The 23,411-nt window shown below is 41.9% G+C and overlaps 5 protein-coding genes and 1 long non-coding RNA gene across 8 annotated transcripts in view; 4 read left to right on the forward strand and 2 right to left on the reverse strand.

The window, feature by feature from the left end:
• Positions 1–23,411, reverse strand: part of LOC124312357 (collagen alpha-1(I) chain-like) — a 1,404,094-nt gene that overhangs the window by 926,174 nt on the left and 454,509 nt on the right. The window lies entirely within an intron of this gene.
• Positions 497–23,383, forward strand: LOC124310711 (glutamate receptor ionotropic, NMDA 2D-like). Its single transcript, XM_046774667.1, is given in 19 exon segments — positions 497–599; positions 4,973–5,159; positions 5,972–6,124; positions 6,222–6,426; positions 6,998–7,019; positions 7,344–7,465; positions 7,656–7,839; positions 7,993–8,102; positions 8,249–8,361; positions 8,522–8,645; positions 8,740–8,900; positions 9,410–9,471; positions 9,474–9,499; positions 9,607–9,697; positions 9,783–10,018; positions 10,111–10,286; positions 22,611–22,622; positions 22,738–22,809; positions 22,981–23,383. Coding segments are annotated over 19 exon segments (2,172 nt in total). The 3' UTR covers positions 22,994–23,383.
• LOC124312564 lies at positions 16,198–16,693 on the forward strand. Its single transcript, XR_006910557.1, has 2 exons — positions 16,198–16,558; positions 16,622–16,693. It is a non-coding gene; the product is annotated as an uncharacterized LOC124312564 (long non-coding RNA).
• LOC124312432 (unextended protein-like) lies at positions 16,701–19,917 on the forward strand. 2 transcript variants are annotated; one of them, XM_046776941.1, is made up of 10 exons: positions 16,701–16,803; positions 16,913–17,175; positions 17,284–17,817; positions 17,938–18,101; positions 18,158–18,302; positions 18,365–18,394; positions 18,470–18,750; positions 18,818–18,956; positions 19,035–19,330; positions 19,406–19,917. In XM_046776941.1, coding segments are annotated over exons 6-10 (894 nt in total). In that variant the 5' UTR covers positions 16,701–16,803; positions 16,913–17,175; positions 17,284–17,817; positions 17,938–18,101; positions 18,158–18,302; positions 18,365–18,393; the 3' UTR covers positions 19,583–19,917. The 2 variants fall into 2 exon arrangements, with proteins under 2 accessions (XP_046632897.1, XP_046632898.1); XM_046776942.1 differs by lacking the exon at positions 16,701–16,803 and having other exon boundaries at positions 17,040–17,057.
• LOC124312473 lies at positions 20,125–21,097 on the forward strand. 2 transcript variants are annotated; one of them, XM_046777000.1, is made up of 3 exons: positions 20,135–20,415; positions 20,509–20,641; positions 20,754–21,097. In XM_046777000.1, exons 1-3 carry the CDS (start codon positions 20,328–20,330, stop codon positions 21,046–21,048), a joined length of 516 nt encoding a protein of 171 aa, XP_046632956.1. In that variant the 5' UTR covers positions 20,135–20,327; the 3' UTR covers positions 21,049–21,097. The 2 variants fall into 2 exon arrangements, with proteins under 2 accessions (XP_046632955.1, XP_046632956.1); XM_046776999.1 differs by having other exon boundaries at positions 20,125–20,641.
• LOC124312501 (extensin-2-like) lies at positions 21,075–21,773 on the reverse strand. The gene is made up of 2 exons (XM_046777032.1): positions 21,664–21,773; positions 21,075–21,542 (listed from the first exon to the last, which is right to left on the reverse strand). The coding sequence occupies exons 1-2, from the start codon at positions 21,665–21,667 to the stop codon at positions 21,115–21,117; spliced, it is 432 nt and encodes a 143-aa protein (XP_046632988.1). The 5' UTR covers positions 21,668–21,773; the 3' UTR covers positions 21,075–21,114.

Here is a 23,411-nt window from a genome sequence, read left to right on the forward strand (position 1 = left end):
AAATTAAAAAAAAAAACACATTTTTCGTTTTTCATAATGTCTATAGATCAATCGACGCAGAATTTCAAGGCTAATCCATTGATGTGCATTATTTATGGGTTTTATTGCTAAGTCAAAGCATTATTAACAAAACAGGCTGTTCCCTAGCAAGACAAGTTTTCGGCTATCGAAAAACGATTAACATAGCGATCTTTTTGCGCTGATCATTTTTAATATAGGGTGTGCAAATGAGCGGGAGTGCCCGTAAAACGCGTTCAAAGTTTAGAGTTTTACGGAGCTGACGCGCTGCCCAAGCCGACCTAAAGGGGGGTCGAGCGGAGGGGACTGCGCGCATCCCTGGGAGAGGGGTGAGTGAAAGAGGGGTATACCTGGGCCATACCATACGCCGCCATGTTTCCCCCTTGGCCATCAAATCAACGGTGGTCTAATGGTCAGAAGCCTTTCGACTTCGAATTCTTGAACAGTCCGGGAGTACAGCAAAGCCGTCCAGGCAGCAATGAACAGTTTGGGGAAACAAGATCTCAGCTTCATCAATTCGTACCGATTCCAAGTATCTGATATCCACACGGACATGCTCAATGTGAACCCGAGTCCCACAGGTAAGGAATATCTTTGAACCAACCAACCCACCAGCGCGCATCTAAATTCGTCAAACCCAGAAAAGAAGGGGAGGAAAAAAGATCTAGTATATACATGGGCCGTCTCATTTATTCCGTCAATTACGAAGAAGCCGAATGTCAAGACCCGCCACGGTTTACACGTACATAATAATGAGTTTGCTGTTGCTCAAAGATGAATGGGAACAGTAAAAAAATACACGCTGGATAATGTGGAATCCCCCAACAGCAAAAAAAGAAGTGTACAGGGAGGAGGGAAAGCTCGACTGTGTGTATAAGAACAGCGCAGTGGTTCAATCAATTTTCCGCATCGCATCCTTGCAAACAGGGAGGAAAAAGAAAAGAGGAGAAGTGCTGGGCAAAGTAACTATAAAGTGCAGGCGATCTCGAGACACCATGCACAAGTGGGGGAACGAATTTCTCACCAGGGACCGAATTCATCAATGCGCTAGACGCGCGCGCTCACAGAAAACATCGTCTTAGACTCATTTATACATAGGCCGAGAGATGCGCTACTACTTTGTCGTCGCCCCGTGTGTGTGTGGGCGCAAACACTGCGACAAACACATTCATGTCTTGTTAGATTGTCGTGTCAATGACACGCACTCTACACGGTTTATAAGTATGTGTACACATGGGAAAGTAATTGGACAAGATAGGATCAAATCGTTACCGGTACATGTATCCTCAAACACCTAGATAGACTGGTCAAAAAAGGAGGTAACAAACTAATAACGAACGTGGTGCTGCCAAAGATGAAAGGAAACAAACAGGAAATAAGGATGCTGCAATAATGAAGAAAGCTAATAGCGCAGACGGTGTTTCCTATTTTTTTTTTTTTTCTTAAAGAGAAAACTGGTTACATAATTGAGAACTTGGTGGACTGTTTTTTTTTAAGTCTATTATTGAGTGCGAATGGGAGATCTGTATCCCCTTTGTTCTTGATACACCCACCACGGTGTAATAAAAACGGTTGATGGCTGTAAATACGACGTGTAAATCAACAACACCGCAAGCCTTTTATATTTAACTCCCTAAAGGCAAAGTTGCGCACCGTACTAACACATTCCAGCTGCTGGCAGTATTGATTCTTACATGTGAAAAAGAAAACAACTCCAACAAAATTTTGTTTTTTCAGCCTGTAAACGTATAAAAAGCTTTACCGACATTTTCTAATGAAAACGTCTCAAATGATGAAAGCGGCAGTGCAAAAATCAATCAACGGTGTGAAAGGATCCAGTCACACAAGGCGTTCCCGCTTTTCTCCCGGAAAGGTGTTTTCATCAAGATGCTGAAAGTTAACGATGAAAAGCAACCGAAAGCTTATAAGAAAAAAATTAGTTCTTCGCCACCGAAGCATCCGCCAACCCCGCGAAAACTCAAAGTTTAACATGAGAGTTGGCAAAGAAAAAAAAGAATTCCTAATAAAACTTCTTCCATTTGAGTTCGTGTCTTAAAATGATAATCACAAGCTTGGTGAATCCTGACTGATCCTTTCATCCCCCCCAAAAAAGGACGCTGATTCGCTGATACTTTGTTGTTTTATTATGCGATTTTTTTTAATGCTGACTTTTGTCACGTCTGGGGTATACTATACAATCCTGCATCACAAAACATGCGACTGCGACCAACCAAAGCTTTCGCCGGAGGGGGAGGCCGGAGGTTTGGATGTATCAATCGAATTACGGTTACCGCAACCCACTTTAAAGTATATGAAAATGGACCAATGAACGGTACACCGGTCGACGGCACTATCCTACCAATTGTTCCCTGTAGGCCCAGTTATCCCGCCGAGTCATTTCTCATCAGATGGAAAAGAGGCAAACCAAACAAAAAGACAAAGAAACAACCGACGATATCTCGCAGAGTCGGATTCGTTCCAGCTGAACGAACCGAGCGTTTCTTTTTTAAGCTCGACTGCTTATATTTTCCATTGCTTTTATATATTTCTTTCCTTTTTCTTTTTTCACAAAGCAAAAATAAAAGACACTCTCGGCCAGCATTCGTATGTCCATTTGTCGTACACTAGTGCAGCTAACCAATCAATACGTTTGGCTAGTTCCTGTATAGGCCTTTATGGGAGGAGAAAGTTGATCCTTTGGGACACGAACGATCTGCTATAGATCCGGAAGCTGGACTTTTGATTTCTAACACTGGTGATCCGACAAAAAACTCCAATCAAAATTTGTCTCGAATCGACGCCATGCCATCCGTGACGTGTTTAACTTCCTTTTCTCATCCATCGCCAGCGATCCCTTTCGACGTGTGCGTCATCACAGCGATACAAATACAAAAATGTGTATCGAAATCATCACCATCGCTCTATATATCAGCATACGTGTCATCATCTTGCTATCACCGGCTATCACGTTGCTGTCAGCCCTTTTCCGGGTAATCTATCAAGAGTGGCACTTGATGTATATTCACAAAAGGGTGGATTTCGTGTTTATATGTAAATATTACCGAGAAAAGGGAGAGGCGACACTTTGCCGGATTCGATCCTCCTTCTCATTTTTCTCGATATAGCCTATTTTTATTTTATTTTTCGTCCCCCCCCCCCCCCCCCAACTAAAAGCGTGAGCAAAAAGAGATGGCCATCTAGACTGACGAGTTTGAGAGTGGGTGAGTGACGTAGTCGTCTATAGGAGCGATCGAACTCTCTCCTTCGGGAGTCGTATAAAGGGGACAGCCTTGCAACCGCACATTCGCCCCGTTATACTTGGGAGGGACAGACAATCAGACACGAAGGGCGTAGTATATAAATAAGGTGTTCTGAAATACATAAGGACATTCTCGCATCGTAAAAGAAATATTTCGATTACTACTCTGCTGTGAGGGGTTGGCGGCGGCCGTAGCGGCCCTTCGTGGAATGCTTGCTGAGCTTGAAACGAGCCGAAAGATGCCGACTTTGAATGGGAATTCAGAAAAAAAAACTCAGTCTAGTGTAAAGAATGACCAGAATAATAATATACAGCAGTCTCTCTATTCGATCCGGTTATTACGGCTGGATAATAGAGAAAGAGGCTCGCCGGAGTGTCCAGCATTCCGGCGCGATTGTCTGTTCCATTCCCATCTTTCGCTTCACGTTGGAGAATTGCGAAGAATGTAACAAGATTTACGAGGAGATCATCAGCATTCGTGTAGAGGACCCACCACTCAACATGTTCATCAATACAGATTCGTTTTCGTTTTTCTTTTTCCCGTGTGCTGTCAGCAGTGAGTCAAGAGTCGAGTCGCATCAACATTAAGGATCCATTACAGGAGCCAACGGTTATAGCTCAATGAAATCAGCTTTTGAAAAAGAAGAAATGACTAACGAGGAAATGAAGTGTGCATTCCAGCTGGCAGCTCCATGATAAGCGCCTTGAATCATATAACCTCCCATCCACCCTTTTTTTGTGTCTCGGCATCATATGGAGACACACCCACAGCCAGGCTCATGATTTTAGACTCGGAATCTTCCTATCATTCCTGCCTCATGGATACTTTCGCTTCCAGCGGGGACGATTTAAAAATTATGAATGCGCATTTGTCTTCCGTCTAGAACGCGCTGCAAAAATAGACGCCTGGGGCGGAATATACGCGTACCGGCCGCCAAAACGACTCCCAGCGGCCGCCAAAGAGTGAATAGGCAATTCTAAATGGGCAATCGGTCTGCGTTTGGTGATCCCGGTATTACACGAGCAGCATCGCTCACCTTTTCATCAATTACCAAAAAAAAGGGAGGGGATGAAGGAAGAAGAAGCGATGGGAATTAATTAAAGCTGTCGGTGCGACGACGACAACTCAATGTGCAGCGACACAGGGGGGGAGAGAATATTCAAACGTGAGGAGATAAATTAACGTCTGGGCAGAAAACCGCTTTTGGGTTCCACTCTGTACAGAAAACGTGCAACTAGACTGAAAGCGACGAATGTAATCATGCAAGTTAGGAGCTAATTTAATTGCTTTCTCATCTTCTTCTCGTGTAAGAAAATGAGATTTCCGGAAGCGAATCGAGAAGCGGACACATATTATTGACTATAATTTCGGAATTTAGTCAACTGGCAACTATTCATACTTGACATTCACCATTTGTCGAAGCTGCATAGCTGTTGACACATCCAATATTACTACTCGCTGGCTGGGCGTCGTGTACGCTCGGCCCTTGAGTTCTTTGCTATGTAAGAGTAAGACGGCAGCAGCAGCGTCCAATTTATTTTGTTTCCCTTTGTTTCATTCATTGTCATCTCTCCTTTCGTTCAAAATATCATCCGGGATTGGGACCTTATAAGGGATCTCTGCGGAGTCTACCCCCCGGCTGGCTGCGTGCATAATGAGAACAGTTAGGGACACTATACATTTGATTTGTGCAGGTGTTCATTTCGAGAGGACGGACAACCAGCTGACCAAGAGCATATCAACTGTTCTCAAAGTTTTTGTCAATGCAGTGGAGGGCTTTCACCGCGAGTCGAATGCATCGACCCTGCTCAGCCCCAAGGTTTCCAGTGAAGACTCGACATCCACGTCATCTCGTTGGGCTCAAGGCGAGCAGCTCTTCAAGTGAGTCCTTGTCGTCGTTGTAGATTTTTCGCTATCGGCGCAAAATTCATTTCAGATATCTATACGAGTTTATAGTTGCTTTTAATTTTCAGTGCCATAAACACCGAAAATGGAGTCTAATGAAAGTTGATCGTATTATTCCCTGTATTTTTTTTTCTGTTGCTCCGACAACAGCGCCATGTTGTCGTCGTATGAGCCTGCAGGCTCATTACTATTGTACCGGGCCATAGAAAAAGAAAGAGTCAAATTTCCCGAAATAATGGACGAGTGCTCGAATAATCAACTTTAACTTTTGTTATCAGGTGCGCTATAGATCCTTATATGTCCTAAGCCGAGTACTGTGGCCGATAGTGGCCGATAGCCCGATACACACAATAAGATTATCTCTGAGCCTTTGTGATGGGCAAGTTTTTCAACCGTTATAGAAGCATCAATGCTTTAACTTGAAATAAAATTGCATTTAAAAATACCACAGCATACAGAGAGCTAGGGGTCGGCCAGACATAAGGCAGTTTTACTTTTTAGACCATTGAGAGAAAATAAGAAAAAAGGAAAAACAAAATACTTGGGAAAGAGCAAAGTTCTTTGCTTTCCTGCTGTGCCAGTCAGGGATTCGCCTATAGTATTATGTTATTGCGCGGAATTCCTTTCGGGAAAGCAAGCGGCAAAACGCAATGGAATAAAAAAAAGGGGGCCGGCTGTAGCTATTATTATTACATAGCCTTAGGATGGTGTGTTATTTGAATTCAGGAGCGTGGGTAGTATTTTCTCGATAACCATATTCTCCCCCTTTTTCATTCATTTTTTCAAAGATATCTTCAAAATGTGCGGATTGATGTCGATCCTGGCAGGCCGTCGATGGAATTCGACGCTGACGGGACCCGCAGTTCGGTCGAGCTGACGATTGTCAATTTACAACCGAGTAATAGCGGTGGATCTGGTAGAGAACTTCTATATGGAGACAAGTAGGCCTATAATCCGTCGGCTTTTTTGCTTAATCAGATTTATGACATTAATTATTTGCTTTTTTGTTGTTTGGTGTTTAATTGTTAAAAAAAAAAGAAAGATTGGCCATTGGCACTCGTGGAAGAAGGATGGACTCGATATCCAAGATATCGTATGGCCCGGTCATAGTCACGTACCACCTGAAGACGGTCCTGACAAGTTCCACTTGAAAGTTGCCTTTTTGGAGGAGCCGCCTGTTCCGGTTAGCGGTCGCTGTCCTGTCAGCCATGGAGTAGGCCTACCTTGTTGCGTTGGCAACCATGTTCCGCTGAACGGGTCAGACTCTTGTCCCCTTTACTTTGTCAACTGTCTGGTCAATGTTGACTTCAAAAACCGTTAGGCCGTTAACCAGAGACTGCCCTATATAAGTTCACTCGCCTGGCAGAACGCGCGTAGGCGATTTCTCTCTTTCAACGGAAAAGGTAAACAAGGGAAATAATAATAAGAGCTGACGCTAGAATAATGCCAGGAGACGTTTCAGCGATTACATTCGAATGGAAAGAAACCTAGCTATTATTGTATTCAAAAGGTGTGTGTATCATAGAATACAAGTTGCATTATGCCTCAACCATAGTACCGTATGATTTCTCAGCTTTCATATTCTTTATTTCCGCCTCTTCTCCGTATAGATTTTTCTCTTCAAAGAGACGAATAATAATTTAAAAAAGATATCCTGAATATAATACAGAGTAAATTGCTAGTTTCCAAAATTCTTCCTCCTATTCACGAGCGGGGAAAAGGAAATGAAAGATATCCACGTAAACCATTTATTAGATGCTTTTGTCTTGGAATCTTGCGGATCACGTATACATGCATATGTTTGGCGGAAAAAGTCTCAAGACGAAAAAAAAAACCGCGATAACAGAAAAGAACATATAAACCCTTCACAGAATCTGATCTTATTAGATTTGTTTAAGTTAAAAAAAAAGTTCAGACTGGCAGATCGGACGTTAGACAAAGTTGCTGCTGGCTTTGACGTAATCCAGCAATGCTGCTTATATTATTCGGCGGACAAAATATCAAATTGTAAAGAAAGTTTGCCTAAACGAGATATAGGCCGAGAGTCATTTTCTTTGTCGGGTTTTCTGTTAACGAAGGCGGGCGTTATCTGTTATGCGCTTATCTAACATCTAAATTTCATGGTGAATTCCAGGGAAACTGATCCGGGGATGTTTCCAGCACGAAACGTGACGCAATGTTGTTCCGGCTTCTGCATCGATCTGCTTGAGAAGTTCAGCGACGATCTCGGGTTTACTTACGAGCTCATCAGAGTGGACGACCCAAAGTTCGGCACTCATGTGGTAACATACAAGTTCCATTCAATGGTTAGATTGCTGAGAGTCTAGCTTATAATATACACGTATAATAACTAGCGCTGTAGACGATGCTATAGATGCCTGTACAGTCGATATTTCCTATTACACCACGCACTGTGTTTAGAGTGAAGTATAAACCCGAAAATAACTTCGTGTCTATAAATCAAAAACTCAGAATGGAAGGAGGTACGGGCTGATGGGAGCGCTGGCCAATCGCAGAGTGGATATGGTCATGACATCTCTGACAGTCAACGCCGAGCGGGAGCACGTCGCTTATTTCACAACTCCTTTCGTGGAGACGGGCATCGCTATTTTGGTGGCCAAGAGGACCGGCATCATTTCGCCAACTGCATTTCTAGGTAGGCCTAATATAATAACATATAGGCTACAGTAACCCAAAAGGTCACAATAACTGCTGTGTGCATCGTCGCCAACCAAAAGTAAATGTCAAAGTATATAGGCCTATTTTATGTTTATATAGTTCGGAGTTGTTTTTCGGTTGGGCCACACAGAGCCGTTCGATACGGCATCTTGGCTTCTCGTCGTCGTCGTTGCCTTTCAAGTAGCCGCCCTGGCCATCTTCCTCTTCAAGTGGCTCTCTCCGTCCGGATATAACATGCAGGTGAGTGTCTAGTTCTGGATAAAGTTACGTGTATTATATACCGCTATACGTTGTAGGCCTATAGTCAGACTCTCTTACCCTTTGGAAAATATTGACATTTCTTGTGATGCTGATGCTATACACGGCTATACATCTATTATACACAGTTATGCGTTCCGACCAATCAGCGTTTCTCGCTTTTCCGGACCTACTGGCTCGTCTGGGCCATCCTTTTCCAGGCTTCTGTCAACATCGACTGTCCGAAGGGGTTCACATCGAGGTTTGATAGACATATAAATAGAAAATAATCCTATATTATTTCTATATTATTTCAGGTCTGAAAAGAGACCTGAAAGCTGATTTGCATGCGCCACATATACACACTTATACAGTGTGCTTAAGACTTTGCAAATATTGGATTATTATCTCTTGGAACGCAGATTCATTTCCAACGTCTGGGCCACATTCGCCGTCGTGTTTCTAGCCATTTACACTGCCAATCTGGCGGCCTTTATGATCACTCGCGAAGAGTTCTACGACCAGAGTTGCGTCGAAGACCCGCGAGTATTAGTATTTTTGAATTTATGAATGGAAATTTCAGAGAGAGGTTTTTTTCTGCATCGGCTCCCCTATTGTGTGTGTGTGTCCGCGCCGACAGCTGATGAGCCACAAGAGTCACGAGCCGCCGTTCCGCTTTGGCACCGTGTCCAACACTCACACGGAGGCGACCATTCTCCGGCACTACAAGGAGATGCACTACCACATGCGAAACTGCAATCTCAATGAAATTCGAGCCGGAATCGAAGCTGTCAAACGAGGGTAAATGTATACTAAATAGATCTTTGATCGAAACTCCATTTTTGGTTTTATTGATCGCAACCATTTGTGTTCTCCTTGGGGTGGTAGTGTTATTTTCAACAATGGAAGGAAAAATCAAAATGGCTTTCAATTACTCTATTAGGAGAAAATTGCGTTGTACAGTATACTATAACAGATAATATAGTTTTGTAAGAGCATTCTGGGTGGAGAAAAAAATACTGCCGTCGAAAGTTATGTTGACTCGATAGATAAAATAGTTGTCTGAAGAAAAGGACACATTGTGTGATGGACAATGGGTACTCGGACACAACAGCTAGCTAAGTTTCCTTTGACGCAATAATCGTAAAAGGAACAAAACAAATCAATTCAATGTGGAAATCTCGTTTTCTGGTTTGACCCACAAATCCAGTTTGGGTAGGAATAAATGGCTTGACAGAAATGGAAAATTATAGTGTAATACGGAGTGTTTCCAAAAATTTGTTTTCTCATCTCAATTCGAATTTGCGCAGTGAATTGGACGCTTTTCTTTACGACGGCGCAGTGCTAGACTATTTGGTGGCCCAGGACGAAGAGGTCGTCTGTTAACCGTCGGCTCGTGGGTAAGTCGCACAATTAGGTTTCGAAAAGGTCAAAGAGATATATATATGCTAGAGATCTTTATAAACGTCGGCCAATTTTGGGGCATTTCCATTTTCGGGCGGAGTAGTACGCCATGACAGGTTACGGTGTCGCCTTCCCTCGCGGCTCCAAATATGTGGCACCTTTCAACGAAAAGCTGCTGAAATACATTGAAAACGGTAAATATATTAATTGGAAAAAAGCTTAATCCGCCCGGCGGATAGTCCATTGACGTTGAAGTGAATCTAACCGCGTTGAATAAAGGCGAAGTCGATCGTTTGCGTCGCTTCTGGTTAACCGGCGTCTGTAAGCCATACAAGGAGGAGTGCCAGTTTTCCGAGCCGCTGTCAACCGAGCAATTTCTGTCCGCCTTCTTGTTGCTCCTCTCGAGCATCGGACTGGCCTTTCTCCTCCTCTGTCTCGGGCACATTTACTTTCACTCCATCCGCCCCCATCTCACATCACCGACGACCGGCGCTTGCTGATCTCTCATTTCGATTGTGAGTCCACCATCGTTGTTGCCCGGATTATATAGCCCGTACTTTCTTCTTCATCCTTCATTGCGAATTCTTTTGATTTATTTTTTGGATAGAACATGGGCAAGTCGCTGACATTCCGGGACGCCGTTTTCGAAACGCAGGACAGATTGAAATCGCATCGTTGCCGCGACGCCATCTGTCGCTTGCATTTGCGAAGACTGAATCTCCAGCTGGATGTAACGCGTAAGAGGATCCGCCAACTGGAGAAGCAACTCGGCGGCGGCAGCAAGTGACGTAATTGGCTGTGGGCGTCACCGTTGGTTCGTTCTCATTGACCTTTTGATGTATTGGAAATTTACATCTGGCGTTGTGGCTTACGGTGGAGAACTTTATGAAATTAAATCTAATGACATAATAACTGGTCTGTTTCGCTTGTCGAATCATCTGGTCAAATTGTTTTATTGTATATGCGATAAGATTTTGTAAGATGGCCACAGGCTTAACACGATCAACGCGTTATTTTTAATTAGATTTATGGATTATACAGAAAGCGGAAAAATGTGTATGCTTGTTAGATTGCTGAAGTATATGTGTATTTGTGAGATAAGCAAGAAAAATCTAATGATTAAAGACACAGTTTTGGGCGGGGATTGACAGATCAATTACCGCTGAAATATGGAATAGACTTCTAGATTCTATTTCTATCTAAATGTTTTCAAGTCATTAAAAAACAAAGTTCAGCTTGACACTAACTCAGACTAGACTATTTGAATCTTTTGTTTAATAGGGTGTGTCCTTGCGACAGTTTGAATTGGATTGGTTTGGGAAATAGCACGTTGGATAAAAACAGCTGTCGGTGCCAACAGTCCAGTACAATCCGTCAGGACATTTCTTACGAATCGGAACACCATCGGAGCATTGATGATAATATCTAAGATTTAAAAAAATTCACTTGTTATGTTGATTATGAAGAAAAATAATTGTTATAAAGTTTATTTTCTCTATACATACCCACAGTAATAGGCGTCAGACAGGAAAACTGTATTGTAAGTTGTAACTATATTCTGGACATGTTCCGACGGGAGTTGGCAATGGCTGGCGCCTCCGCTGGATGTCCCATATTTCTGTCAAGTTGCCGAAGAGCGGAACAGCTGACAATAAATGCAACCAAGAGGTAACCCCAAGCTAAATCAATTCTCATTTCCAAAATTGGTTTTATTATACTGTTCAAATGTCTTTTTCAAATTTATAAAAGAAGGTTTACATGTATTGAGATTGAAATTTGAATAATAAAAGAAAACAAAACTTACCTTTTTCAATAACAATCGACGAGAAAGTAACTGCTGGAATATTGTCTTCGTGCTAATGTTTTATATAAAAAATCTTATAAATTAAATTTGTTGCAATGCTTCGTTTAATAGCTGGCATTGCTAAGCCAAAGCAAGTCTTATGTTGAATTGAGAAAAATTACGTCACAAAAGCAGTAAATTTCTTTCTTAAAACGACTACCGCACAAAAGGAGGGCGCATAAATAAAGAATTGGACTGCATCGTCGTCTTGCTGCGCCAGTTTGATCGGTCGTATCATATCACTATCTTACTTACGCGTGCCCCTGCTAACGGCGCGTGTAAATCTTTCTGGCGCTATATTACGTTACTCCAGTAGATGAGTTACATTACAAGTTTATAACCTATAGGCTGTTCCGCGAGTTGCAACATCAAAACTTTTCAGTCTTAACTTAATCTAACAAAATCGTTCTGGACACTTTATAGGAAAGAATGGAGGATATAATCTTGAGTAGAAAATTCTAATTGAGATTCCAACACAGTATTAGAAAACGTAAGTTTTTATTTCTTTTATATTGTGCTTTTAAACTATTCCAATAATTTCTCAAGATGCCGTAAACATTGAACACCAATAAAAACTAATTCAACACATGACATTTGAGTGAACAATGCAATGAGCTGAGTCATTTCAATACGCTGATTTTTAAAGCGAAACGAATAATAAATAAATAGATTCTCTTTACATGAAATATTAACAACATCTAGTATGCTGGCGCAGAATAATATTTGGGAGCCTCAGTGTAGTACTCGGTTTTCTTGGTTGTGTAGTACTCAGGAGCCTTTGTGTTGTAGTAGGAAGTGGTTGTGTAATATTCGGGAGCCTTGGTGGTGTAGTACTCGGGAACCTTGGTGTAGTAAGCAGCAGTGGTGTAATACTTGGGAGCCTCGGTGTAGTAGCTGGGATCAGCGTAGGTCGTAGTGCTGTAGTAAGGTGCTGGAGTAGTGTAGTATTCAGCTTTCTTGGTGGTGTAGTATTCTGGCGCCTTAGTGGTGTAGTAGGAGGCAGTTGTATAATACTCAGCTGCTTTGGTGGTGTAGTACTTTGGGGCCTCAGTGTAGTAGGGAGGAGCTGCATAAGTCGTAGTGTAGTAAGTTGCCTGGGTTGTGTAGTACTCGGGTGCCTTGGTGGTGTAGTAAGCAGCAGTAGTGTAGTATTCTGGAGCCTTTGTGGTGTAGTACTTAGGAGCCTCGGTGTAGTAGCTGGGAGCAACGTAGTACTGAGGTGCTTCGGTGTAGTAAGTTGGCTCATCATAGTAGGATGGGGCAGCAGCGGCGTAGTAAGTTCGAGCTATGTAATACTTGGCAGCTTCAGTGGTGTAGTAAGGAGCAGCTGTAGTGGTATAGGTTGGAGCCGAATAATACTTCTGGGCCTCTACGTAGTATTCGGGTGCCTTGGTGGTGTAGTACTTTGGGGCCTCTGTGTAGTAGCTAGGGGCTGCGTAGGTTGTAGAATAGTACTCTGGAGCCTTGGTGGTGTAGTAGGGGGCAGTTGTGTAGTACTCGGCGGCTTTTGTGGTGTAGTAGGAGATAGTGGTGTAGTACTCGGGAGCTTTAGTATAATAAACGGGCGCTTCAGTCTGGTAATAGCTCGGGGCAGCATAATACTTAGAGGCTTCGGTGTAGTAGCTTGGGGCAGCAGTTTTGTAGTACTTTGGTGCTTCGGTCTCGTAGTAGCTAGGAGCTGAGTAATATTGCGGACCCTCGGTGTAGTAAGTTGGCTCAACATAGTAAGACGGAGCAGCAGTGGAGTAGTAACTTGGGGCTACGTAATACTTAGCAGCTTCAGTGGTGTAGTAAGGAGCCGCTGTGGTGCTGTAGCTTGGAGCCGAGTAGTACTTTGGAGCCTCAGTGTAGTATTCAGGTGCCTTGGTGGTGTAGTACTTAGGAGCTTCGGTGTGGTAGCTAGGAGCTGCGTAGGTCGTGGTGTAGTACGTCTCCGGTGTTGTGTAGTACTCAGCTTTCTTGGTAGTGTAGTACTCGGGGGCCTTGGTGGTGTAGTACTTTGGGGCTTCGGTGTAATAACTAGGGGCCGCATACGTCGTGGTGTAATACTTTGGAGCCTCAGTGGTGTAATACTTCGGAGCCTCGGTGTAGTAGCTAGGGGCACCGTAGGTTGTTGTGTAGTACTCGATCTTCTTTGTGGTGTAATACTCCGGAGCCTTTGTGGTATAGTACTCAGGCGCCTTTGTGGTATAGTAAGAAGCCGTGGTGTAGTACTCGGGAGCCTTGGTGGTGTAGTACTCGGGAGCCTTGGTGGTGTAGTACTTCGGGGCCTCGGTGTAATAGGTAGGAGCTGCATACGTCGTGGTGTAGTACTCCGGCGCTTTAGTAGTGTAGTACTTCGGGGCCTCAGTGTAGTAGCTGGGAGCAGCGTAAGTCGTCGTGTAGTATTCAGCTTTCTTGGTGGTGTAGTACTCTTTCGTTGTTGTGGTCTGGTAATAGCTACTTGCAGAAGATGAGCCCATCGGTCCACCCGTAGTAGATCCAGCCAGCATCGAGACAACAGCTAGCAGCAGCGTAATGGCAAAGTTAGCTAATGATAAAAATTGTAAAGTTAATCAAAGTGTCAAAAGAATTATTTTAAAGTTATCACTTCAATCATTTTAGTACATCAAAAACTATACTATGTTTAAAAGAGTTAAAAAAACATTGCTGAAAGTTAAGAAAAAAATACATTTCAAATTAAGTAAAAGTTGTAAAACAAAATAAATGAAGAATTCATACCCATGGAAACAGGATGAAATTTGATGGCACAGTAAATGGCAGATGGACTAGTGCTCCTGTTGACGTGTCGAAAAGGCGAACTCGACTGATTTCAGTAGCCTCTACTCCCGTCTTTTATATTCCACCATTACCCCAAAATTCGCGCCGCTGGCGTGATTTGCTTTGTAATGATGAAAGAATCAAGATTATAACTCCTCCCCTTTTTCATGCCACACAATCAATAAAGCTGATTATTTTTAATTGTAAGAATCCTGTTATAGATAAGAATTAAATATTTCCGCAATTAAAATTTACAAAATAAATATTACTTTCTATTAAAGAATAAGACAACGATATGTAATGTTTGAAATTTAATTATGATTCGTAAAAATATTAAAAACCAAAAATCGATCCACTTCTTATTTATCAATATTTTCATGGCGCGGCTAATTTTAAATCGTTTTTATTGATCCCTGTTAATTCAGAACTAAACAAGATTATCATCGCTATGTTATTTCTCTTGATCACACGAATCATGAATGTATTAACGTAAGGGGAAATTCGGCTAATAAGAACAGCCAAGAGCAAAATGGGTAAATCGACTAAACGTAGGTACTTGACATCCATATTGCCGCACAGAACTGTAAAACATATGACTGGCTTAACATAAGGTTAGTAACGTTAGTAAGCAAATAATTCGGTGGTAAATTACTGGAACAAACAATTAGATTATGAGGGATAAACACTGGACCAAATGAACTTAAAACTTATCCGAAGGGCTTTTAAAGAAGTGGTCACATGTTTGCAGTGCGAAATTTTCGTGCTGACGATTGTGGTAAATCTGAAGGGATATTATCATTTTTCCTTGTCACCAAACACAAAGGCTCCGTCTGTTCAGGATCCGACCAATAAACTGACTCTTCACACGATAAGCTCAAAGATTCTGGATGCGGAGAGTCAAGACTAGTAGATAATTCTTCCATTGAAACTCAATTATTTTCTTCTAAAATGGAAAAACAGATCGAGTCAAACAAAGTCTCACAAAAATAATTCAAAATAGGGTACCTCTGTTTTCTTAGTTGAAATCCAAATTTCTTGATGTCTCAAGTAGTTTACGGTTTTGACGGTAACGATAAATTGTACTGCGGACACACCTGAAGGAAGGAATCAGCGATTCAGGGACACCACCTTTGATAACCTGCGTTAACGACAGCTTATGAATCATAAGCTGTGTCCGTTCAAGAAAGGCAAGCTAGTTTAGTTGAAGGTGATCATAACTTCTTAGTTATGATCACCGAATTTTGGGGTAATGGTGGAATATAAAAGACGGGAGTAGAGGCTACTGAAATAACTACTTAGTTATGATCACCTTCACCTAAACTAGCTTGGTTTTCTTGAAGAGCGTCTTTTTCGGTCGGTTAACTTTAAACCGTAAAAGTAAGCTTTGAGAACGTATCGACAGTTTCGCCAGATTCGTCATTTTCTAGAGAATCTTCCAACACTGTTGACAATCGGGTCTTCTCAGCTGCGTTGGGTTATGCTTCATGATGAGCTGTTGTACCCAGACTGTTTTTCTGTTGGTAAGGGACTTGGGCAATGTGGAATACTTGCTTGACTGGTCAGAGTTAGCACTTAAGATTTTTTCAAGACTTCAGAATTCCTTCAAAGTTTGCCTGTTTATGGAACTGGAAGAACAAAACAGTCCCTCATTTAAATGCGAACAGTGAGGCGGGATTCCAGACCACTCGTAGTCAGTTGGATGCATTCAACCTTATCCGCTAGTCCCTAGATTTTAAATTTCCCCAAAAATATTTTAATGAATTGCAATCGTCTTACTGGGTCATTTTTTAAAAAGATATTGTATTAATATATTGTAAATAAATAAACAAAAACACTGTGGTAGTTATTTTAAAAAAAATTATGTTTTAAAAGTTTATACTAGGGAAGAAGAGTCGAGGTTATAGAAACTGATGAATATGAGGAGCGACTCATTCTGGAATCCGGATGCGAACTCGCAGGCGTCTTGGGCATCTGCTTTCTTTTTCCACGGATTAGTAGGACGTCTGCTGCCTAGTACATATCTTCCGCTAGATGGCGGCATATTCCCAATATTTTCTTTTTAAAACTAAGGGGATGGCTGGATTTCAGTCATGGCTGCTGGCTGCCACTTCTAGCGATATTTTTCTGTTTAGGTTGTTAAGAAAAGAGAAACTTAAGACTGCTTTGCTCTTCTTATGAATGTCGTATGAGATTTATGTTTGTTACTTAGACTATGTTAAGTAGAGAGGACACAAACAAACTGCCATTACTTAAGATAGAATTCTGTTGGGTTGGGATTGGGGCAAAAGTGCATCAACACATTTTTGAGAAACCAGCAAGTTTTTGTGTTGGATCTTGGATGTCAATGAGGAAAGTGATGGCTTATAATTGCAACTATTACCTCAAATGCCCAATAACTGACAGAATCAATTTAATTCTATTCACATCCGCTGCTTCAAAAAATGTGTTTATCGTAATTATTTCTATTTTCTGTTTCTCTTAACTTTTACATCATTTTTCACTTGTTAATTAACAGGTTAGCAAGGACCAATAAATTTAGAACACATCACATGTTGTTCATTTTTACATCACCATGTACGCAAATATTTAAAAAAACAGGAAAATTAGTCGAGGAAGCATAATCTCCGACACGGCAAAAACTGATGTACAGTATTTGTCACCAACTTCCTTCATCGCATTACCACTTCGCCATCATGGGTAAATATTCTGTTGTTTATATTTAGTTTTGTGTAAATTCTACTTGTTTCTATTTGTTAATATGCTAGTTGTTAATGAATTTTAATGTTTAAATTTATTAATTACTTAGTTTGCTATGGCGTCGTGCTGCTGTTGGGTGTTGTATATCGTTGATGGCGGGGTCGACGATGTTTCCAGGATATGGTGGATACCAAACCGCAACGCCGCCGCCTTAAGCCGCCGCGAAGTATAACTCTGCTTTGAGCTGCGTGAAGGTGAGTGAGAAAAGGTGGTCGAAAACAATCGAGTGACGATCTCCGACACGGAAACAATTGCACTGCACTATCTGTCATCGATTACATTCCTCATCGTGTAACCAGTTCGTAATTATGGGTAAATATTCTCTCTTTCACATTGAGTTTTGTCAATCCTATTTTTTCTGTTTACTAATATGACTTAATTATTATTGAAAATTAATGTTAAAATTTATTAATTGTTTAGTCAACTATAGCGCCGTGCTGCTGCTGGGTGTTGTATCGTTGTTGGCTGGGTCGAACACTGCTGTACCGACGTCTCCTGGATATGGCGGATACCAAACCGCAGTGCCGCCACCTTACTACACAATTTACGAGTTGGTTACTACTGCAACGACCAGTTGCGACCGAAGGCCCCCAAGTGCTACACCACTTAGGCACCGGAGTTTTATACCACGACTAACGCTGCCCCGAGCTACTACACCGACGCCCCGAAATATTAATACCCTGCCGCGACTTTTCAGTCAGATTTTCAGAGCCAAGCAATGCAATTTGCGAGTGCCAAGCAAATGGCGGATGTGAGGCCTGCAATTTTGGGAACATGCAGGCCATTTGTTCACGTCACGGACTTGCCATCGGAGCCCAAACAGTTTGGATAACAAAGTTCTTTATGCTCATCACCTTCCCAATGTCGTATCCCATCTCTTTGATACTGGATCGGATACTGGGCGAAGAACTCGGCGCTTATTACAACCGAGAAAGGCTAAAAGAATTGATCAAGGTAATTGATTCCATTTATTTTACATCTCTCGCGTTGCAGTGCAAACATTTTTGTTTTGTTTTTTCGCTGATGCGATTTAAAAGCCAAAAAAGTAAAATATTAAGTTTGTTTTCTAAACAGGATTTTCGCGTGTACCCATCTACGACGTAGAACGGAATAACATTATCGGATTACTTTTTATCAAAGAGCTCGCTCTGGTAGATCCGCAGGATGCCATTCCATTGAAAACGCTGTGCAGATTTTACAAGAATCAGTGCAATTTCATCTTCGAAGATACCACACTCGTATGAACGGAAATGTGTTATATCTCTCAAAAACTAACAGTTTTATTCACATTTAGGACATAATGTTTAAAGAATTCAAAGAAGGCCATAAAGGCCACATGGCATTTGTTCAACGAGTCAACTGCCAATGAGATGGAGATCCTTTTTACGAAACTGTTGGATTGGTCACGCTTGAAGACATTATCGAAGAGTAAATTCAAGGTATCAAGTCTTAGAATATTTTGTACGAGAAGTTTAGTAATTGATTCCGTCTATATTTATAGCTGAAATCGTCGACGAAACGGACGTGTGGAGTAAGACATTTTATCGATTACCCTCTTATCTATAGTCTTATGATAATAATTGTTCATTGTTGCTGTCACTTTCAGTGGACAACCGCAGCAAACGTCGACGAGAGAAAGGAAGACTATTCCAGGATTTCAGTGGCTTCGCCCTGCAGTACCACGAGCAAACTGCTCGCAAGATCTCCCCGCAATTGGCTCTAGCAGCGTTTCAATTTCTTAGTTCATCAATTGATCTCTTCAAGACCGAATTGATCTCAAACAACGTTCTCCGGCGATTGATGCAACAGAGTCAAATCATTCGCTTTATCCGCGTTAACAAAGAAAAATCAGAGTTTCACCCGGCAGAGACGCTCATCTTTCAGCAAGTAAATTATTGGGAAAAATCTTTTATTCGTTTTTTATTTATTTTTTAATTTTAATTCATTTACTCAGGGAAAACCAGCCGACTATTTCGTGCTGATCCTTGAAGGACGTGTGGAAGTGACAGTTGGGAAAGAAAATTTAGTTTTTGAGAGTGGGCCATTCAGTCATTACGGTTCACAGGCCCTAACGTCCTACTCGTCGGCAATGGGTCAGTAGATAGAACTAATTTACCGATTCTATTTTCGCCTCAATTACTTCAATATTCATTTCATGCCAACGGAAACAGAGTCGGCGTCTTCTACTCAACTTTCACGCAGCGTTCAATCGGTGCGGATGGCCGTCTCGCCCGACGGCGGAGTTGGCAGCGCAGCGCGTGGGCAAACGTTCGTCACCGACTACACGGTGCGTGCCATCACTGACGTCGTCTATTTCTGCCTCAGTCGGATACTCTACCAAGCAGCTTGTAGTACCACTGTACTCGAAAGAACGCAGCGCGGTGACGCAACCAAGCGGATATCAGACTGTGACAGCAATTTGGAGCACGTCTTGATCTTTTCCAACGGAGAAGAAGCAATTGGTTCAATGAGTTTTGAATGAAATTTGATTTTTCAATTGATGGCCAATGATTAATTATGAATTTTTGTTTTATTCATCAAGGGGGATCACACACTCAACGAAAATTCTCCGCTCATCACGCAAGGCGGATACTGTACAGATTATTTGATGTCCGACACTACTGCGATCGCATTAGACTCTCGCCAGGAAGATTTATTGAACGGTCCATCATTACCCGCTCAATCCAGTTTCCTTATTGGAGAAAACCCTGGAAATTAGATCAATGAAAGGATACAGGGATTTGAAGAATTATTTCCGTCTCTGAGTTGAATTTTTGAAGGGAAAAACTGAAATGAACAAGATCATCTAAAAGAATAATAATATTAATGAAGAAATATTATTTTTTGTTAATCAAATTCAAGTGACAAGCTATAGACACCGTACGAAAATTCAGAAATAACCAGAAATAGATGCCGTTATTACAATGTTAATTCCCTCGCAAATTTGCACAGTCACACATTTCAAAGCATTCAGTTTCTTTCTATGCATAATATAGTGAGATCAAGTATGTTTGTATGTACTTATGATATAAATATGTCTAAAGTTTTGCACGATTCCTTTTTGCGATATGCAGTCCCTTTGTAACTATATTAAAAAAACATTTAAACCTGTCGGTCTTCCGTCAAGAAAGTTGTCTAGCCTTTAGCTAGATCTTAATACAAACCTCAGTCTTACACACTCTGCTGATTATAAAAAAACCTCCAGATATGTTTACGACTTTACGGTAAATTTTTAATATCACAATCGAAATTTGTATTATTTAAAAGCGTAGATTCACAGTAGGTAATTTTGACAGTAGTCTTTTTACCTGTGGTTTGAATGTGATCCCATTTCCCGCCATTGCTTAAGTAAAAACAAATGAATAATCGATTTTCACTGGTTTTTTCTTTTCGTGCGTCGGCAGAAGCAGCTGTTTTATTGTTTGCTCATTCTCATTTTATCTTCTACAGCCATCGGTACAGCCATGTCCACCACGCGTCCGACTTCCGACAGCCAACCAAATCTCAACATGTCGATTACTTCCAGTGCTACTACTACTACTACTACAAAAGGTATCATTGATTGTGTTGAAAAATGCACGTGTCACGCCACGCAAGGTTGGCATGAAATATTTCGTCGTTTCACGACCTGTCAAAATTCTGTAGACGGTGAGACGACGGCTCATTCGTCGAGTGAAAACATTCAAAGTGTCGCTCGCAATTCAACTCGGGTGCCATCGTTTCTGTTCCGCCAACATCGCAGCAGTTCAAATTCGTCTCCCCGTAACATTCTAGACAGGTTCGTTAGTTGATATCAATTTGTGTTAGTAGAACTGAACGTAACAAGGTCGATCTAAAGTAATTTGCTTCTTCTTTTGTGTTTTTGTGTTGGGGTCTGGCGTGATGTACTGGTTGATTCCATCTCGTTCAGAAACGAATATGCAGCTGGCTCAGCATCTTTTTTCGACCACGTCACATCGTCCCGTCGGAGACGACTCTGAGCAACACTCCCGGCAAGTCACGCCAATTCTCACATTCGGCAATAAAGTTGTGAGAGTGAAACCGATGGCATCTTTGTCTTGTGGTACGACTCCTAAATCCAAATTTGAATTCCCCACTTTACCCCATCGAGTTATGTACGCCCGGGAACCGGGAATCCATTTCAGTAAAACCAAAAATAAAAAATTGCCTCACGATGGCAATTAATGAATGTGTGAAGAGAAACGAGAAAATATGACTAAACATTTAAAGGTTTCTCAAGAAAATATGAAATCAATACGATGGCGCTGCCCTCTGATAGCTGGCGGGATACGACACAGTAGTAGTGTAGTATGACGGAGCGGAGTAGTACTTGTGAGCTTCGGTGTAGTAACTTGCTGTGGTGTAGTACTCTGGCGCCTTTGTAGCGTAGTATTTCTCAGTCTCGGTGTAGTAGCTGGGAGTGGTGTAGTAAGGGGTCGGCTGAGTGTAGTAGCTCGGAGTGGAATAGTATTTTGGAGCCTCGGTGTAGTACTCTGGCGCCGGAGTTGGGTAGTAGCTTTGAGGTTGAGTGTAGTAGTATTCGCCGGCTTCATTGGCTTTATGCTCCATCCTGCCCATGTGACCTTTAGGCATCATACCACCCAAAACGCCATTGGATGCCCACAATAGACATTGAATCAGCAAGATCTTATTCACGTTTTTGATCGAACCAGACAGACCTGTAAAACATACATGCATACGATTTAAAATTTCAGAACAGAACAACTTTTCAAACAAACAATACTTGATTAAAATTGAAATATTTAACATCACTAGCAACGAAAAAGTAAACTAACTTACTCATATTGATGACGGAATGAATTGGAACAGAGTAAATCAAAACAGATATCTTGGTACAGTACGTGATTGAACAGTATTGGACTGATAAATTTAATGGAAGACGGTCTGCCTTTTATACGCCCCCAATTTTTTGTTTCGTTACGTAAAACAAAAGTATGGCGGCACGAATAAGCCAATAGAATTTACGTTTCTTTGTAAAGGAAGGGCTATCTTTTTTTAAAATTATTAAATCACCCTAGGCTTCTTTCTCTTCCCCATATTCGCCGCCATTGTTCCTACCTCATTTGCAGAAGTGTCAGTCGTGTGGAGAAAGTGCAGGTGACAGGATCCTTCCACCAGTTGCAACGTCGATATTTTCAATCATGGGTGAGTTAAATTATTTATTACCTTTCAAAATGGTCGGCTTTACGTGGTTGATTGCTGATTGCAGGTGTCGTATTGAGATGACTTTTGATGTTGTCTTGTCTTTACATCTCGGTGGAAGCTCACGCGTACGGCTACAGGCCTCAACCACAGCCAGTCCGGCCAGCTGTTTACGGTGTTAAACAGCCTTCGACTTATTCCTACGTTAGGCCGGCAGCAGGGGGCTATGCGCCCCAGCAGCCGGCCGTCAAATATGCAGCACCCGCCAAATTTCCGGCCGTCAAATACGCAGTTCCGGTCGCCAAATATGCAGCAGCACCAGTACCGCCAACGGCCAACCACCACCACCGTTCCGCCGGCCACAACAATTCCGCCACCCACAGTACCGCCATCCACAGTACCACCTGTTGCCATCAGCACTGCCGCGTACAAGTCGGGTGACAACGCCGCTAAGACCCTTTTATACGCCACTACGTCATCGACCCACAATGCCGATGCTGTTTACTATACCACTGAGCCCACCTACTACACCACTACCCCTTACAGCTATTACGCCGCCGCAACGGAATGAGGCGGCACAGCAATCAATATCTCGGGTAAGGTGAAATATAAGTTAAATGCTGGATTCTAGGGGGGGGGGGGGGTAAAATAAATTTGTCACTACTTTACATACTAAAGGAAATTTTTTTTTAAATTATTATTCGATATAAGCCCTGTAGGGAATGATAAGCATCGGGAGGTCGCCGAGGAAAGAAATGTAATGGAATGTCCAGCGACGATGCGGTAATGTTTATTTTTTCTAAATATTTTTTGGTGTTGCATAATTGTTACGTATATACGTCGCTTAAGTAATTGTATGGTCATTTGTGTAGAGTATGCACCAATTCTAATGAGTTACTTTTTTATAAATATGAAACAACCAATTATTGGTCGAAATTCCTGATATGGAAACAGTCCTGTAGGGTGATGGTCTGCGCATCGATCCTTTATTAGGAGCGAACTTCGACTGTTGATCTTACACTTCAGTCAACAAGTTTTCCAGGAAATTGATTTTAAGGAAATCATCTAGATCCAATTGCAAAACCTGGCAACGGCCTCCACGCCAAAGGGAATTTCACAAGTGATGGACGCAACGTAACGCATAATCAGCAATCCTGTAGGTCCGTGCTGTTTTTCCGTTGCGAGGGTCATTAAAACGTGATGTAACGATGAATGATTGAAAGTTCTGATAATAATCAAGAAAAATATTGATGGTGATGGCGGTGCCGATAAACGACGAGGAAATTGTTTGGAAATCATAATTATATAACTAGTAAAAAATTTAAATGATCTGTTCAATACAAAGTTGATGAGATGATTGTTGCTGCGATTTGAGAGCTGTTATA

This window comes from Daphnia pulicaria, chromosome 8 (assembly GCF_021234035.1).
Source record: "Daphnia pulicaria isolate SC F1-1A chromosome 8, SC_F0-13Bv2, whole genome shotgun sequence".
NCBI lineage: Eukaryota > Metazoa > Arthropoda > Branchiopoda > Diplostraca > Daphniidae > Daphnia > Daphnia pulicaria.